The sequence below is a fragment of the Calypte anna genome, chromosome 2 (assembly GCF_003957555.1).
Source record: "Calypte anna isolate BGI_N300 chromosome 2, bCalAnn1_v1.p, whole genome shotgun sequence".
In the NCBI taxonomy this organism is placed as follows: Eukaryota; Metazoa; Chordata; class Aves; order Apodiformes; family Trochilidae; genus Calypte; species Calypte anna.
The window spans coordinates 5573897-5589099 of NC_044245.1; the positions used below are offsets into that span (position 1 = coordinate 5573897).

General features: G+C 49.1%; 1 protein-coding gene across 1 annotated transcript; it reads left to right on the forward strand.

Annotated features, from left to right (window-relative positions):
- The first annotated feature begins 1868 nt into the window (after positions 1-1868).
- Positions 1869-14510, forward strand: MYD88 (MYD88 innate immune signal transduction adaptor). Its single transcript, XM_030446079.1, has 5 exons — positions 1869-2261; positions 8372-8503; positions 10940-11120; positions 12168-12259; positions 14191-14510. The coding sequence occupies exons 1-5, from the start codon at positions 1928-1930 to the stop codon at positions 14343-14345; spliced, it is 894 nt and encodes a 297-aa protein (XP_030301939.1). The 5' UTR covers positions 1869-1927; the 3' UTR covers positions 14346-14510.
- Positions 14511-15203: the final 693 nt, after the last annotated feature.

Consider the following 15203-nt stretch of genomic DNA (forward strand, 5'->3'; position numbering starts at 1 on the left):
AGGACAGGGCTCTGGATTTATTACCATGAGGGATCCATTTGGGCCTCTGTTAAAGAGTAATATTATAATTAAATGTCTTTGTACACTTACTTGGGTAGATAGGCTCAGGACTGGACTGAGAACTAAGAACTGACATGGAACACAAAAGCAAATTCTACCAAAAGCAGACAAAATCAAGTGATTTTGAACACTCCCCCCTGTCTGGGCCATGTTAATAATCCCCTTTTGTTGTAGTAGAGGCTGGACAGGAATGCAGCCACCATGGGGCAGTTTATTTTTGGGGGGGAATATAGAGGAAAACAGCTTCAGCAACAGCACTGTTCAGACATTTCTGGCAGAAGTGTCTCCTTTGACCCACACCACAAGTCCAGGTCTGCCCCATGGATCCATTAAGGATGGATCAGGACCAAAGGAGAGGGCAGTAAACCAGAGCTGTTCTCTTGAGGGGCAGCCCAGTGCCACAGATGAAGAGTTTGACACATTTATGATTTAGCTGCAGTTCAACATTTATTAATGGTGTGAGATCAAAAGGATGAATATTAATTGCTCTTAATCATTAACCAGTTTAATAAGGTGATTCAGTAGAATATGTTAAAACAGCAACTTATTACAGATTTGAGAATTACAAGAAGGTTCACACTAATTTACTACAAGGTATCTGAAATCAAAATATATGTACATATGTAGAAACACAAAGCATACACAGACAGAACATTTGGATCCAGTGAAATACATAGATACTCACACTGAGGAAGGTAAATGTGTATGTTTGAACACAGAGGCAGGCAGAGAGGTGGATGGAAGAGGCCAGTCTGTAGTTCAAATTTCCCTTTGAGTGTGGAGTGATTTTTAGGGTCCCAGATAACTGACTTTCATCAGGTACTTTCCCATTTCATCCCAGCCCAGAAGATGTAACATTCTGGTCCTTTCCACCAGGTGCACAGAACTTTTATAGATTTTGGAGTCCTGGTAAATTGTGGTATCAGCCCCCTTTGGGCCATCACCCAAGTACAGATGTATTTAGGCTGTCAGGAGATGATTGTCACTACTGTTCCCTGATGGTAATGGGGGGAACAGAGCCCAGGTGTGTCAAGAGGGTGCCACAATGTTCAAGGCAGCTGTTTATATCATAGAACCACAGGATATCATAGAATCACAGAATGGTTTGGGTTGGAAGGGACCTTAAAGATCATCCATCCATGGGCAGGGACACCTCTCACCAGACCAGGATGCTCTAAGTCCCAACCAGCCTGGACTTGGACACTTCCAAGGATGGGGCAGCCACAACTTCCTTGGGCAACCTGTGCCAGTGTCTCACCATCTGCACAGGAAAGGATGTCTTCCTATTGTCTAACCAAAATATTCCAAGTTTTAAACCATTTCCCCTTGTCCTCTCACTACACCCCCATGTCCAAAGCCCTCCCCCAGCTTTCTTGTAGCCCATTCAGATAACTGGAAGGTTGCTCTAAGGTCACCTCGGAGCCTCCTCTTCTCCAGGCTGAACCCCAATTTCTCTGTCCTGGCTGCACAGGGAGGTGCTCAGCCCTCTGAGCATTGAGAGCCTCTCCTCCGGACACATCCCAGAACCTCTGTGCCCTCCTCACACGGGGAACTCCAGAACGGGACACATCTCTTCCTTGTGCCCCAAGAACACAAGGAGCAGCACCCTCAGTGCTCCGCTGCCTTTCACACCCCATTCCCGCCATCTCCCGGTTTGTAACCCGGGGAGGGGGTGAACGGCACCGAACCACCCCAGCGCCCACCGAACCAGACCGCGGGGGAAATCCCCGGCCCCGCTCAGGGAGGGCCCCGGGGCCGGGCAGGGCAGGAGGCGGGGCGAGGCGGGAAGCGAAAGGACCGCGGAGCCGCCGAAACGGGGAGGAAGGGGGGAGGTGGAAGTTGGGGAAGTTGCGACAGCGGGGCCGCCATGGAGGGCTCCGCTGACACCCCCGTCCCCGTCTCGTCGCCGCCGGACCTGCACTCCGTACCCATGGTAGCGCTGAACTACGGCGTGCGGCGCCGTCTCGGCCTCTACCTCAACCCCCGGGCGGCGGCGGCCTCGGACTGGACAGCGCTGGCGGAGGAGCTGGGCTGCGAGTACCTGGAGATCCGGCGGCTGGAGGCACAGCCCGACCCCACCGCCGCCCTGCTGCAGGACTGGCAGCGCCGCTGCCCCGGCGGAGCCACCGTCGGCCGCCTCCTCGATCTCCTGCACCGCCTGGGCCGCCACGACGTGCTCCTCGACCTGGGCCACAGCGTGGGTGAGGCTTCGCTTCTCCTCCCTTCTCCTTTCCCTTCCTTCCGAGCGGCCGATGGGGCCCTGCCGGCCGCGACCCGCTGTCCCCCCCCCGTCCCTGGAGGCGGCGAGCCCGGCCTGAGGGCACCGGGAGAAGGGGCGGCTGAGGCCGGGACGGAGCCAGGGCCGCTCATAGCACCGAGGGTCCACTCGGGAGCGGGCCCGAGCCTGAGATTCTCCGTCCCTCAGAATCCTGCCCGTCCCTCAGGGATCCTGCCCGTCCCTCAGGGATCTTGCCCATCCCTCAGAAACCGTCCGGTCCCTCAGGGATCCTGCCCATCCCTTAGGGTCCTGCCCATCTCTCAGGATCCTGCCCGTCCCTCAGAGGTTGGACTTGATGATCTCAGAGGTCCTTTCCAACCTGGATGATTCTGTGAGACTCTCAGAGATCCTGCCCATCCCTCTGGAATCCTGCCCATCCCTTAGGATCCTGCCCGACCCTCAGATCCTGCCCGACCCTCAGGGATCCTTCACATCCTCAGAGATCCTTCCCAACCCTCAGGGACCCTGCCTGACCCTCAGAGATCCTGTCCATCCCTTAGGATCCTGCCCAACCCTTAGGATCCTGCCCATCCTTCAGGGATACTTCACATCCTCAGAGATCCTGCCCTACCCTCAGGATCCTGCCTGTCCCTCAGGATGCTGCCCATCCCTCAGGATCCTGCCTGACCCTCAGGGATCCTGCCCATCCCTTAGGATCCTTCCCATTCCTCAGAGGTTGGACTTGATGATCTCAAAGGTCATTTACAACTCAGATGATTCTGTGAGACCCTCAGGATGCTGCCTGTCCCTCAGGGATCCTGCCGATCCCTTAGGATCCTTCCCATCCCCTTGGGGGCCATTTCCAGTTCCATAGAGTTGTGGTGTATGGAGTTAAGCCTGGTTGGACCCCAAGTGGTGTTTCCCAGGGGAAAAGAGTCCTCATCGATGTCAGTGATCTGGGTGAGGGGATGGAGTGCACCCTCAGTAAGGCTGCAGGTGTGACACTGGGAGTGTTGCTCTGACTGAGGGCAGGAAGACTCCACAGGGACCTGGGACTGATGGGTCAAATGACCCGGTCAGGACTGGGTGCTGGGTCCTGCACTTGGGTCACAACAGCCCCATGCAACACCACAGGCTTGGGGAAGGGGGAATGGAAATTGCCTCATGGAAAAGGGACCTGGGGGTCAGCAACAGCTGAATATGAGCCAGCAGTGTGCCCAGGTGGCCAAGGAGGCCACCAGCATCCTGGCTTGTGTCAGCAATAGTGTGGCCAGCAGGAGCAGGGCAGGGATCACACTCCTGAGCAGTGGTGAGGCTGAAACTCAGATCCTGGGGTCAGATCCGGGACCCTCAGAACAAGAAGGACATAGAGGGGCTGGAATGTGTCCAGAGAAGGGCAAAGGAGCTGGGGAAGGGTCTGGAGCAGAAGTCTTATGAGGGAACTGGGGTTGGCAGGGAAAAGGAGGCTGAGGGGAGAGCTTCTCACTCCCTACAACTCCCTGAAGGAGGTTGGAGCGAGGTGAGGGTTGGTCTCTTCTCCCAAGTAACAAGTGATAGAACAAGAGGAGATGGGCTCAGGTTTAGATAGTACATTAGGAAAAAGTTCATCACCCAAAGGGTTATCCAACACTGGAACAGCCCTCCCAGCGAAGTGGGCACCATCCCTGGAGGTATTTAAAAGATGTGTAGATGTACTGAGGGCCATGGTTTAGCACTGGACTCGATGATCATAAAGTTCTTTTCTAAACAGAACGTGATTCTGTGGGACAGGCTGGAGGGGTTTTCAGGGTCTTTCAGTCAGGGCTGGGGTTTGGTTTCTCTTGGGCTCACTGCTTTTGGCTTTTTGCCACCCTCTGCAACAGAAGGGCCCAGCTGGGGGTTTCCTTGATGCTTGGGAGGGAGGGGATGCTGCTTGTGTTGGTCTTTGCTGCTCTGTGTGGAGAGGTGATGTTAAAAAGTCCTGTGCAAGCAGAAAAGCCCTTCCCAGGCTATGGAGTGGCCTCCTCAGTTTCTCAGTGTTTTCACAGGAGAAGAAACTGTTTCCACAGTGTTTTCCAGGAGAGAAAGCACACTTTTTCTGCTAACTCCAAGGCCTACAAAGTTATCTGGAGCCCGTCTTACCTGAAACCTTCAATAATAAAGTTTTGCTGTGTCAAAGATGCTCTAGGCTAGGTCAGCCAGGAGACAGCTTGCATGGACATGAGACAGTGTAAAAATGATGATGTGTGGGTCCAGTGTGACAGGAAGATATTTGCAGGGAGATGAGGGATGTGTGGAACTGGATAATGGAAGGGAACCTTGTAAACTGAGAAATTCATTGCTCAGATTTCCAAAGCCAGTGTGAAGTCCTGTGTTGTATAATACAGTTTACTAGGGTAGTGGTAAAGAAATAATAAATCTCATTTCCTGCTACTCATGGAGATAAATGAGATCTAGGTAGACAGCTTGACCAAGAAGCAATGGAAGACTTTCCCATATTCCCATGGTTCTTCCTGCTTAGAGCACACTCTGAAGACTCAGCTTTGGCAAAGAAAAAACTCATGAGGTTCATAACAGCTTCCAGTTGTGGAAGAGAGCTTTGAGCATCTCCTAGGCTGCTCCTGGCCCTGAATTCAAGATCTGTCCCCCTGGAAGAGAATGTGGTGGGGATCTTTGTCAGAACCTGAGCAGTCAACAGCAGAATGAGTGAGAGGAACCAGAGCATAACCAAAGTCACAAGTTTAGCTTCCTGGTGGGTCATGCTAATAAAAGGAGATGCATAAATTGTTGAAAGAAAAAGCCACTGAAGGCTATTTAACACAGAAATACTGCCTGTGGCTCTGGAAATTGTCCAACAGATAGATTATAAAAACAAATTGTAGATTATACCTGAAAGATAGATTATTTTAGGAAAATACCACTTCACTCAGTTCTTAGGTTCTTCCCTAGGGTTTCTGAGCACCTCTGGAGACAGGATGAAAGGGTAGATGGACCCTCAGACTGACCCAGCATGGTCATTCCTCTCTTTTATTGTTTTTGGCTGCGGGTTGAGGTTAGGCCTTGTCTCCTGTTCTGGCACCCCCAGCTCTTGCAGCAGTCAGAGATATTTACACCCCCAAGAAGAAAGGCAATGGACTCTGAATGGTTCTCATGCACAGCATTTCCTGATGCCACAGGCACCTTTGTGTACACAGTTAGGACTCCTGCAGTGGGATTCAGCACAGAAAATACCATTGTTGAGGTTTCTGTGGTCTGTGCTGTTATTATGAGAGGTGGAGATCTGGGACATGATTTGTCTGCCTGCATGAAGGCATCTCAGGTCATCTGAGAGGTGACAGGAGATCCCAGACAGCCTCTGCCTCCTGATGGACACAGCTTGTTCCTAGGTCCAGGGTCACACCTGCTAGCCCATGGCAGATAAATTTTAGACACTATGGCAGATAAATATCTTGGACACTCTGGGATCTCTCAGGTGACACTTGATGCCTTTGTGTGGGCAAATGAGCCAGGCTCCTTTGGGACACAGCATCCCCCTTGAAACACAACTGTGCAGCTCCAGACTTGGTCTGGGGCTTCTGCTGGAGAACCAGTTCCCTGTCTTCCCACCACGTGCTCCATTCCTGGCATGTTTGGGTTGCTAAGAAGTGATGTCTCCTGCAGCCTCACATAGTTCCACTTTCGCCTCCTCTGTGCAGTGAGGCTGTTTAACAGCTTCCTTCTTACACTGGCTGGAGTACAGGCACTTGCAGGATGCAGCTTTTCCATCCCAGCAGATCTCCTCTAAGCACGATGTTTCTCAGCAGCTAATGTTGTTTTACAACCACCTTAAGGGATGTGAAGCTCTTTGCTCTGGTACATTTGTGCTAACTCCTTCCTGTGGAAACTATGATTTTTAGTTCCTCCTGACTTTGCTGCTTTCCTGCTTGACAGTTACTGGGTCTGTTTCTCTTCTCATCATGCTAATAATTTTGTACTTTGGGTTTAATGTTTTTATTCTGCCTTTCCAATACCTCAGGCTTTTGTTTGACCTTTAAAGGAATGTAAAGCCTGCAGTGTATTAATTGGGTGCAATGGGACAACTCAACTTGCAGGAGTGTCTTGCTAGTTCTTTGCATTGCTTTGCACCTTTTTTCTTTATGGGCCTTCAAAGTGATCTGTAACCATCATTTGCTCTCCTTAACTTGTACAGTCAGGCACTGGTTCCAGTTTAAGATTAATCCATGCCAAATCAGTGAATGTCTTTCATCCTTTCAGGTTCACTGGATCCATTGGCAGTTCCAGTGTGACAGAGCCCCCAGTTTGCACTTGTAATAAAACCATGAGGCTCTGGGGGTTTATTTCAAAAGCTTTGCCCAGCTCTCAGCCTTATCTTGTAGGGATAAGTGGGATTACAGCACAAAAAATCCCGCCAAAACTGTGTGCTTGAGCAGATGAATCAGGAGAATGCTCACATTTAGTGTGTGCTGGGTGTCAGGGGTGGGTGATGAGGAGCTTTGGGCACCAATCTAGAAAAATGCAGGTCAGGCCAGCATAGGTGCCACTTCTGCAGCTGGGAGAAGACCTGGAGCAAATACACTTTAAAATGAACGTTTCTGTGTTAAGCACTTGTCTTGGTGTGCTTTTAAATAATTCCCTGTTCTTGCCTATTCAGCAATATTTTGGATTATGAACCTGGCTACCTAGGGACCATGGCAGATGGAAGGTGCCAGTACCAGTCCTTCCTGTAGATCAAGTCAAAGCAGTTTTGATGAGGATTTTAACCTCACTGATTTACCTGACACATGCACACCTCATGGCAACAGGCAGAGAGCTGGCACCAGGCTGGTGCTTTAGTGAAAACCTGGAACCTGAACCTTCTGGCTAGTAGAGAATGTGGCTGATTGTTCTCTGTAGGGGAGGACGAGGGAGGAGAGAGGCAGACTGGGAAAACTTCAGCCTCAGGAAAAGTTTTGAGCCCATCTGACACATTATAAGCCTGGGGATAATCCAGTCAGGAGATGCAAAACATGAGAAGCAGGGGATGGAGTGTTGGGATCCGGGCTTCCTGCAGAGCCTCTCCTTCCCGAGGAGGGCAGTGTTACAGCAAATCCCATTGGGATCCCACCCCATCCTGCACTGCCTGGAGATCCCCTGCTCTGCTGCTGCTACAGCTGGGACAGCCTCTGAGTGATCTGTACTTTTCTGATTGATTTTTTTTTTTAATTATTTAATCAAGTAAAAGAGAAAGCTGTAGGAGGAGTTTCTATCTTTCTGGTAATTCCTGCTTTCACATCTCCTTTTACTTTCAAGTTCTTCTATGATTACATATTGCAGAGTGGCAGAGGCTGCAGGGTTACTTGTCACTTCTGCAAAGATGTAACATTTAGATTTATCATCCATTTTCAAACAAAATCTGTTTGTAGATCCCATCACTGTCCTGTTCAGGAGGTTCACAGCAGTGGATGTGACAGTCCTGCCTGCCCTTCAGCTTTCCCACAGGGAAGGCACACACCCTTGTCTGAGATAACCAGGCTCTCCACCACCTGCTGCACAATATCAAACCTGTTTCAGGGGCTCCCTGGGACATCCCATGGTCCTCCTAGAAGTTGTGTTTGTACTCATCAGGAGTTCTGTACTCATCAGTTCTGGCTGACAGAGGCTGGTGATGTGAATCAGATAGTTTGTGTCTACAGTTGTTAGTAAATATGATAGATAATATGAAGACTTCTACACAGGAATAACATCCTCCAGGTTATTTTATCATTTTAAGTACTCTAAAGTGGCTGATAGTGAGAGCAGGCAGTAGAGCTGAGACCTGTTGTGTACATGATGCATGCTGTTTAAAGTGTGCTGGGCTATACTAGAACCAAGGCTAATAGGAGGGGATTGGTTTAAAACAAATAAAATACTTCTTTTCACAGCGAGAGTGAGCTTCAGGAATTAATTGCTAGAGGAGGATGGTGGAGGCAGCATCAAGAGGTTCAGAAAGGGGTGAGAGAGCTATTAGGTACTACAAAAAGCAGGGAGGGGTTTTCCCTCTGATATCCCTGATCCCTGAAATAGCTATCCCTGCTTTGAAGAGCTCCAGCAGGGTAAAACCACCCAGCCTCACCTATCAGTTCTGTGTTTCTACAGAGGAAGACTGCAAGAAGTACTTGCAAAGGAAGCAGGAGGAGGCCAACCAACCACTTCAAGTGCCAGCAGTGGACAGCAGCGTGCCGAAGACATCAGAGCTGATGGGCATCACCACCAGGGATGATCCCACTGGTGAGCACATTGCTGCAATTGCCTTCAGCTGTAGCACTTGTCCTGTGCAGAAGACCTCTTTGCTGTCATTACTCCCCATGGCTTTTCATATCTAGGCCAGAATGCTTTAGCTGGCAGCCTGCAGGCGTTTTCTTTTTTTCCTTTTCCCAGGGCAGAGAGGAAATGCAACCCCTAGGGGGAATGCCATACCCAGAAGCAGGCTGGCACAGAGCCCACTGGGCACACAGGGGAGGAGAATTCCCAGAAATGTGTCCCTTAGCACAGCCTGGCACAGAGCAGCAGCTGCTGAAAGCACAGCAGGTTGGGATCCAGGGGGAAGGGTGTCAGAGCTGATTGCCTTGGCTGTGCTGTCTTCAGCAGCTTTAACCACTCTGAATAAAAGGGAAGTGGGGTTTGATGTGCAGCTGGATGCGAAGCAGGGGGGAGAGGGGAAACAGTTCTCTGTGTGTGGGTGAAGTGGGGGGAGAAGAACTTTGACCAGCATGAGGTTCCCTCATGAAGTTCATTAAGGGTAAGTGCAAAGTTCTGCACAGGGGTCAGGGAAATCCCAGGCACAAACACAGGGAAGAGAATGGATTAAGAACAATCCTGAGGAGAAGGACTTGGGGGTGTTGGGTGATGAGAAGCTCAATCTGAGCTCACAGTGTGCTTTCACAGCCCAGCAAGCCAGTGTGGGCTGCAGGAAGAGCAACATGGCCAGCAGGTCCAGGGAGGTGATTCTCCCCCTCTACTTCACTCTCTTGAGACCCCCCTGAGGTGCTGTGTCCAGTTCTGGATCTCCCAACAGAACACGGAGTTCTTGGAGTAAGTCCAGAAGAGGCCTTCAATTATGAGAAACATTGTACTGAGAGAATCACAGAATCATCCGGGTTGGAAGGGACCTCTGAGATCATCAGCCCTTGATCCACTCCCACTGTGGTTCCCAGCCCATGGCACTGAGTGCCACATTCAATCTCTTCTTAAAAACCTCCAGGGATGGAGAATCCACCCCCTCCCTGGGCAGCCCATTCCAATGTCTGATCACCCTCTCTGGAAAGAATTTTTTCCTAATATCCAACCTAAACCTCCCCTGGCAGAGCTTAAGTCCATGCCCTCTTGTCTTACTGATATCTGCCTGGAAGAAGAGCCCCCTGGCTCCAACCTCCTTTCAGGGAGTTGTAGAGAGTGATGAGGTCTCCCCTGAGCCTCCTCTTCTCCAAGCTGAACACCCCCAGCTCCCTCAGCCCTTCCTCACAGGACTTGTGCTGGATCCCTTCACAGCCTCCTTGCTCTTCTCTGGACCTGCTCCAGCACCTCAATCTCCTTCCTGAACTGAGGGGCCCAGAACTGGACACAGGACTCAAGCTGTGGCCTCACCAGCGCTGAGTACAGGGGCAGAATCCCTTCCCTGGACCTGCTGGCCACGCTGTTCCTGATCCAGCCCAGGATGCCATTGGCCTTCTTGGCCACCTGGGCACACTGCTGGCTCATGTTCAGCTTCCTGTCAATCCAGACTCCCAGGTCCCTTTCTGCCACTCTGTGCCCAGCCTGGAGCTCCCCATGGGGTTGTTGTGGCCAAAGCGCAGGACTCAGCACTTGGATTGTTGAACCTCATCCCGTTGGAATCAACCCAACTCTCCAACCTGTCCAGGTCCCTCTGCAGAGCCCTCCTGCCTTCCAGCTGATCCACACTCCCCCCCAACTTAGTGTCATCTGTGAATTTGCTTATTCTGTAAAATGTAGCATTTTAATATTTGGGCAAATGCTAAATAAAGAAAGAGCTGCCAGCCATTAACATCTTTGGAAAACAGGGCCATTTACTCAGGCTGTGATTTCAGGTACCCAAGTTTGACATCTTAGCCATTAAAATCAGTTTCCAAATGTCAAGACCTTTGCCATGTAGCTCAGTGGACAGCAGATGTCAGGGCTATGCTGGATGAAAGGCCTTCAGCAAAGTTTTGGGTTGAATCTCTGTGACCTGAATGGGAGAACTGGGACCCAGAGCCACAAGGATATTTTAGATATGTAACTCCCAGTGAAATCCCATAGCATGAGGGCACTCTCTGGTGTATCCTGCTCCCTCCACCTCTTCCCAGACTCTGCCTCTCTTTGATTCCCTGTGGCTTGATATTGTTGCCTCTAGATTTTTCATGTCTGCATCCCAGCCTCCCTTCCCTAACCACTGCCAGCAAATGGGGATTTCTGGGAAAAACCTGGACTGTGAAACAAAGTGCTTAAGTCACAGACATCTGTTACTTCCTGCCAGTCATAGTATGGACTGGAGTCTGGGCTGAAGGGTGGGTAACTGGGCTGCTAAAATTAGTTAAATTTCCTTCACAGATTTGTTCTGAGCTTGTCTGTCAAAGCTCCTGAGTCTGTGGGAGGTAGTGAAAGTTCACTGCAGAAGTTGAGTTCGTTTATAGTGGAAGATGACAACTAAATTTTTAATGGTTTCAGGGAGTGGAACAGAGTTGTTTGATGCCTTCATCTGCTACTGTCAGAAAGACATTCAGTTTGTCCAGGAGATGATCAGGGAGCTGGAACAAACAGAGTTCAAACTGAAGCTCTGTGTGTTTGATCGGGATGTCTTGCCAGGATCCTGTGTATGGTCCATCAGTGGAGAACTTATAGAAAGGAGGTAAGTGACCCATGGATGTTTGGGACAGCTGAGTGAAATGGAAGATGATGGTCATTTCCTGCCTGTAGTCTGGTGCCAGAGAAGCAGTAAAAATCCACAAGAATGTCTTCCTGGGGATTGTTTTATGCCTTTGGCTCCAAAGGAAGACTTGAGCATTCCAAACATGCTGCCTCTTTGTGTTTACAAGGAAGATGCCACTGTAGTGATGCTGCTGACATTTCCTCCCTGTTATTTGGTGGCAGTGGTATCCTTGGAGGTTATCTGGAAATGGATACAGCTCCAGGCTGAGTGAGCTTCACCCCACAGTCAGGAGTGTGAGGGGAGAGCACTGGTCTTGGCTCTGGCTCTGACTTCAGGGACCTTCAGACCTATGGTGGGAGGTGTGGGACATAAAATGAACTCCCAGGACAGGGAGTGAAAATTCCCAAGGCAGCTCTTTGGGTTTAAGTATCAGCCTTTCAGAGGGAGGCAGCTCAGTGTTCATGGAGACCCTTGTAAGGCCTCACTGTCCTGGCTGGTGTGCAGCAAAGCTTCCCATAAAAACCTGCACGTGTAGTTTACAACCAGGTCCCTCACATGAACGTGTGCGATAAAATAGAGAGTAAAGCTCAAGTGAATGAAATCAGATGTGTTCACAGGAGCAGGAGTACCATAAGGCTCTGTCCAGTTCATTCTCCTACTAAAAGGTACTTCTTATGTTTAGTCAATAAAGGGCAGTGTGTAAGCAGATAATTAAGATGGCATTGTTTGTAATTAAGATGGCATATGTTGTGTAATATATAGACAGAGAATCAACTAAAGATTGCACAGGCAATCTGGACTTGGCTATTTCTTCTTTTTTAGTATATGACTGTGTATCTGTTTTTGTGTGTAACGTAGCTGTCTGCCAGTAGTCCTTGTTCTGTAGTTAATTCCTGCTGGAAGACAGCTGGCAGGTTCATTTTTCCACCAGAGCAATCCAGAGGAACACATAACTTCTACCACTGAGAATAAGAAGCATTTCTGTTGACATTTTATTTTTTATTCCCCTGACTGCTTTGTCTTCAGGTGTCGAAGGATGGTGGTTGTCATTTCAGATGATTACCTGGAAAGTGATGAATGTGATTTTCAGACCAAATTTGCTCTTAGTCTTTCCCCAGGTAAGTTCTCACTACTACCCCATTTAAAATTGCAGGGTCACATTATAATTTTTATTACAGTAACACATCCAGCTGAGATCCGTGCTGTACCACAGGGCACTGCAGGAATGCAGAATTGAGGGGTGGTCTCAGATGTGCTTAAAACAAATGAGATAAATATGGGTGAGAAAGGAGAAGACAAAGAAATAGCTCCAGAACTTGTAACTCCATCTCATACCTGGCTTCTCACCACTGACCTACATTTCAGGTGTGTGAAAGTCCACCCAGCAGAGGGCTTGCTTGCCCCAGGTGTGATGCCCTTCTCTGAGCAAACAAATGTATCACTATTAGAAGCTCTGAAACTAATGGTGGCTTTACAGTTTTGCTGTGCAGGCAGGGAGCTGGGTTTGGTTCCTTGCCCTGCCACTGACTTTCTGTGTGACCACCAGCAAGAAGCTGAGCTGTCCATGCTTCAGTGCTCCAGATCTGAAGTGTGAGCTGATGCTGCCTGCTTTAGAGGCACTGTAGCTGCATGGCTTCTGCAGTGCTTCACCAGCCATACAGGAAATACACTACTGAAGAGAAAATACTGCAATAAATTCAAGGTTTGAGTAAATGCTGAGAGTCGGGTAGCAGTTAATGAACGTGCAGTTCTTTGCAGAGATCCCTGGATAGGCAAACAAAATGCAGAATGAATGCTCACCTAGGGCTGTAAAAAAGTGTGTTCCGTGTTTTGTTCTGAATTGCAAAGCCATCAGTTTATTTCTATCAGGTCTGTTCAGACTGCTTTTGTCTGACCACTTGTTCTACACTTGTGTCTGTTGCTGGGGTCTTAGTACAGCACAGCCCAACAGCACAGAGGGCATGAAATATCTGTAGGAGTGTCTGCATTAAAATCTCTTTTCCAGATGAAGTATCCAACGTGGTTTTATAAATCACATGCCAGAGGTTAAACTGGAAGCCAGTGGCAGAGCTAGGAATGAGCTCTATCTTCCCTCAGACAATAACTGGATTGCTGGTAATCCATAGTACACTTCTAGCATGTTGCATCAGCCCTGAGCCATCAAGATCTGCAGCAAAGCCCTTTTAGTTCTTCATCTTTTTTTTGCTGGCATCACACCTCTCATTAGAACAACAGGAAATTAAACACCCAGCTGTAATGAGCTGAGCACTACCAGTAAAACCACGTGTGTAAGTGCAGGCTTACAGAAATCAGAGGTGCTTGTCTGCATGGGGTAACTAATGCACAGAAGGGCTGGGTGGCAAGTTTTGGGAGCCCCACAGATTACCTAAGCATCTCCTGCTTACAAAATCTTGGTTTCTTGCCTCATCTAAGCCTCAGCATCATCACTTGGGTTGGGCAGCACAGTTCAGCTGACAGCAGGGAGGGATTCCTCATTAGGAGATCTGCTCCTTCCAGCAGTAGCAGTCACAGGGAGAGTTGTGACATCCTGTACATGCCTCAGAAAAGCAGCTTATGGCAGCAGAGTGACTCCTTGCAGCCCCTTTTTTGGTAATGTTGGCAGCTTATCTGAGTGAATCAGGGCAGGAAGAAAAAGAACCAGAGACAACCCAGCAAAGCTGACCATCCAGAAGCAGCTTATGCTCTCAGTTTTCTCTTTACACACCTGGAAGGAGAGATGACCTGATGCCTGTTTGTGTTCCAGAAGAAATGGTGCTCTGTGGTTTTATTTCTGCAGCTTGTTAGGCCTTCAGGATTCCCATCAGTGCATGCTGGATGGGGCCCTGCTGAGCCTGGGAGTGGGATGTTCTCAGCAGAGGGCTTGGGATTCTGTCCAGGGTGAGAGACGGGTGCACGGTAATGAGATGGCACCGAATCAGGAGCAAACCTGGAGCTTGTGATGTGTGTGCTGCTGCATGGGGTGAAAATGAGTGTAGAGGATGTGAGTGGGGCTCTGTGTGATCCCCTGCCTGTCTTACCTCTCTTTCAGGTGCTCGTCTCAAGCGTTTGATTCCAGTCAAGTGCAAAACCATGAAGAACGAATTCCCGAGTATCTTGCGGTTCATTACGATTTGTGATTACACCAATCCGTGCACCAAAAAATGGTTCTGGACAAGACTGGCAAAATCCCTCATGCTGCCTTGATGCAAGGTCGTGAGAGTAGGGTGTAATCTGTCCTGGCTGGGCCTGGTGTTGTTCACACGGGGTCTGCTACCACTTCAGAACCTGGATCCTTGCAATTGGTGTTTGGAGCCTGCGACCTGGAGCAAAGAATTTTCTTTAATGCTGTTTTCTGATTTGGAAGGGGAAATAAAACAACTGTGTTGGTGTTCCAGCTTGAGTCAGTGAGTGAACAGCAACCAGCATTCTGAGCACCTGCACTGAAAATATGGAAAATACACTTTTAAAGACTGTCTAGTACAAGAAGTCTCTATTTTAAGCATTTAATAGGACCTCAGAGCCTCAATCTCAAATTCTTAAGTATTTCCTATTATTTTAAAAGATGTTCAGTGCCTTGGTGGTTGTTTTTTAATTCCAGTGAATTCCCATGGCCTGGTGATCTGCAGGAACCAAGGTTTCAGACTGTTCCTGCCTTGTGAATGGCCAATTTTGTCAGCTGTGTCAGAGGGTCCCAGCCTGCCCCGCCAGGGACAATGTCCCCTTATGTCCCCTGCCCTGAGCTGCAGCCCTGCTGCTGGGCAGCACTGGGGAACATGTATGGGCCCTCCCTGGCCCACACTTCTTTTGAGGACAGAGAGTCTCCTTCAGTCTCTGTTTTGGGAAAAACAGAAGTTTATTTTAATTGTTAAAGCAAGGTTCTCCTCTTCTTAGTAATATCTGCAAAATTAGAACCATTATCCTTTTAATTACAGCTGATGCAGAGTTACTGAGCTCAGTTTATTTTCTGTGGATGTTCTCTTCCTGAAGTTGTATCAAAATGTTCATTTACAGGATGAATCCCTTGTCACTGGTGTTTTCTGAGGCAGTTCCTCAGATTTGCCT